General features: G+C 32.4%; 1 protein-coding gene across 5 annotated transcripts in view; it reads left to right on the top strand.

The window, feature by feature from the left end:
• The window catches only part of LOC106883061 (mucin-like protein), a 63,161-nt gene that overhangs the window by 32,190 nt on the left and 28,471 nt on the right, over window positions 1-2,500 (top strand). For all 5 annotated transcript variants that reach the window (XR_016244649.1, XR_016244650.1, XR_016244651.1 and 2 more), the window contains exons 13-14: window positions 923-1,159; window positions 2,038-2,239. Coding sequence is in view for 2 of the 5 variants with exons in the window: in XM_089364524.1 (XP_089220650.1) it covers window positions 923-1,159; window positions 2,038-2,239 (439 nt within the window). In the remaining 3 variants the exon portion in view is untranslated. The remainder of the gene's footprint in view (window positions 1-922; window positions 1,160-2,037; window positions 2,240-2,500) is intronic.

The following is a 2,500-nucleotide window of genomic DNA, read 5'->3' on the forward strand; positions in this document are numbered from 1 at the left end:
ATAGACCAATGACTAACTCGTGTGTATATACTTCCTTAGATCAACGTCAGTAGCAGTATGAAATATGCGGGGTATTTCCGTTGCACTCTGTAAACTATTTTAAAAGATGAAAATATATGATTATATATTGTGACTATACTTTCACGTTTGAATTTAAGCCAATTCTCAAAGTTTGAATTATAAATACATGCATTTAAATCTATATGTAGGTTTGTGTGTATGCACTCATATACTGCGTTTTCTTACCATGAGAGGTCCTTTAACAGTGAATAACAGAGTATTCGTGTCGTAACAACATCCACTTATAGTGGGATATAACAACGTATACATGTATGTATATATGTGTGTACGTACGTATGTATCTCTCACTCTCACATACAATCTCTCTGAGAATATATATATACACATACATATTTATATATATATATATATATATATATATATATATATATATATATATATATATATATATATATATATATATACATATATATACATACATATACATATACATATGTGTGTATGTATATATATATATATATACATATACGTATGCATGTGTGCATATATGTACGTATATATATATATACATATAGATATATATGTATGTATGTATACATACATACATATATATATATATATATATATAGGTACGCATGTATGTATATATGTATATATAGGTATATATATATATTCTCACAGAAAATTAATGTAAACAGCAGGTTGCAATGTTTCACCAAGAAGGATGTATGTATGAACGTATGTGTGTGTGTGTGCGTGCGTGTGTGAGTTTGTGTGCGTGTTTGTGTGTATGTGTGTGTGAGTGTACCTTTTTATGCACGCGCGTGTGTATATTTAGGTATATCAGCTCTTCATTTATATATTAGGCACTTTATATTATGCAATTTTTTGTTATTTTCAGGGGCCACCACTGATTCAATATTTCAATACGAAAATGGCCGAAATGCGAGCAGTTATCAACATCCAGATTACCTACCAGCTTTTTGGAACAGCAACTTCACTACTAACTTTACCGTGAATGAATTCTGTAACAATCAACAGTCGTGTATCTTCGATTATATACAAACGCATGAAGAGTCTATAGCACGCGAGACCCGAGATGTCATTGATACGATAGCTGTTATTTCAATGCTAGAAAGTTAGTCATTCATTCGCTCTTCATTAGATTTTATTTCGTTTTGGTAATAGCTAAACGTTTCAATACGATATATAATTATAGGTTGCATATATGTTTCGTTAGCTTTGAGCTATGTTATTAAATAAGCTGTATTCCAATGATTCAGGAAAGACGATATTTCAGGAGATGCAATGATAATTCGTTTTTGTATTTGTTTTAGACGATTCTTCATGCATTGAAATAGATTTTCTTGTATCTTGGGAGATATTTAGTTAAATAAGTGATATACGCTCATTGCATTTGTTATTTCCTGGCAAAATGAGTCTCTCTAGATGCAGTGAAAATTACAATGCAAAGTTGTAATAAGCAGAGGAGCAGATAATGCCGAGTGTTTCGTTAGAGTAATGCACAGAATATTATGAGGAATTGGCAGCATCAAAGACGTCCGAAAATTTTCCTGATTAATTATACCATAGTTGGTACTGGAAGTGATAAATAGTAGGATCGAAAGCAGAACCTCATGCTTACGAGACATATATCTATACAAAAAAAGTGATGTCTGCCTGTATTAGTCATGTCAAAAAATTCAAAACTGAAACTGTCGCTTTCGCTACTATTTCAACCCTCTGCTATTGGCACAGGGTATTTCACTCTCTCTCTCTCTCTCTCTCTCTCTCTCTCTCTCTCTCTCTCTCTATATATATATATATATATATATATATATATATATATATATATATATGTATGTGTGTGTGTGTGTGTGTGTATGTGTGTGTATCGCTCCCTCTTTATATATCTCACAATATCCCCCACCCTCACACACATACCCACACATACACTCGCATACACACACTCACGTATATATACAAATTTCAATTTTTGCTCATTAATCTTTTCAGGTTATCCAAATCCTATAATAAATGGCACCAAGAATGTTTACTTGTCGTATAACGAGACTCTGGAACTTGAATTCAACATAATCTATAACAAAGAGCTCAATATCTCATTGGTAGTTGTGGAAAATAACTCCTCTGTTATAACAATGTCCAATGATACAGTGATGGTTACATTAACTGCAAGCGGCGCAAATATATCAGCTGCGTAAGTTTGACATCTCCATCATCATATGTTACTTATCGTTGCTACTTTTCTTGTTGCTTAAACCCAGTTCAGGTAATTTGCGGGAGATGCTACTACTAATTTTTGCAGATTAACATTAAGTAAATATAAGGACCTGGAAATTGAAATGCAAAAGATGTGACATCTTAAAATGAGAGCAGTTCTTGTTATTGTAGGTGCCCTAGGCATGATAAGAATGGGATACCAGAAACACCTATATAACATCCAGAATAACCAAGTTTC

The sequence above is a fragment of the Octopus bimaculoides genome, chromosome 16, assembly GCF_046866305.1.
Source record: "Octopus bimaculoides isolate indiv1 chromosome 16, ASM4686630v1, whole genome shotgun sequence".
Classification (NCBI taxonomy): domain Eukaryota; kingdom Metazoa; phylum Mollusca; class Cephalopoda; order Octopoda; family Octopodidae; genus Octopus; species Octopus bimaculoides.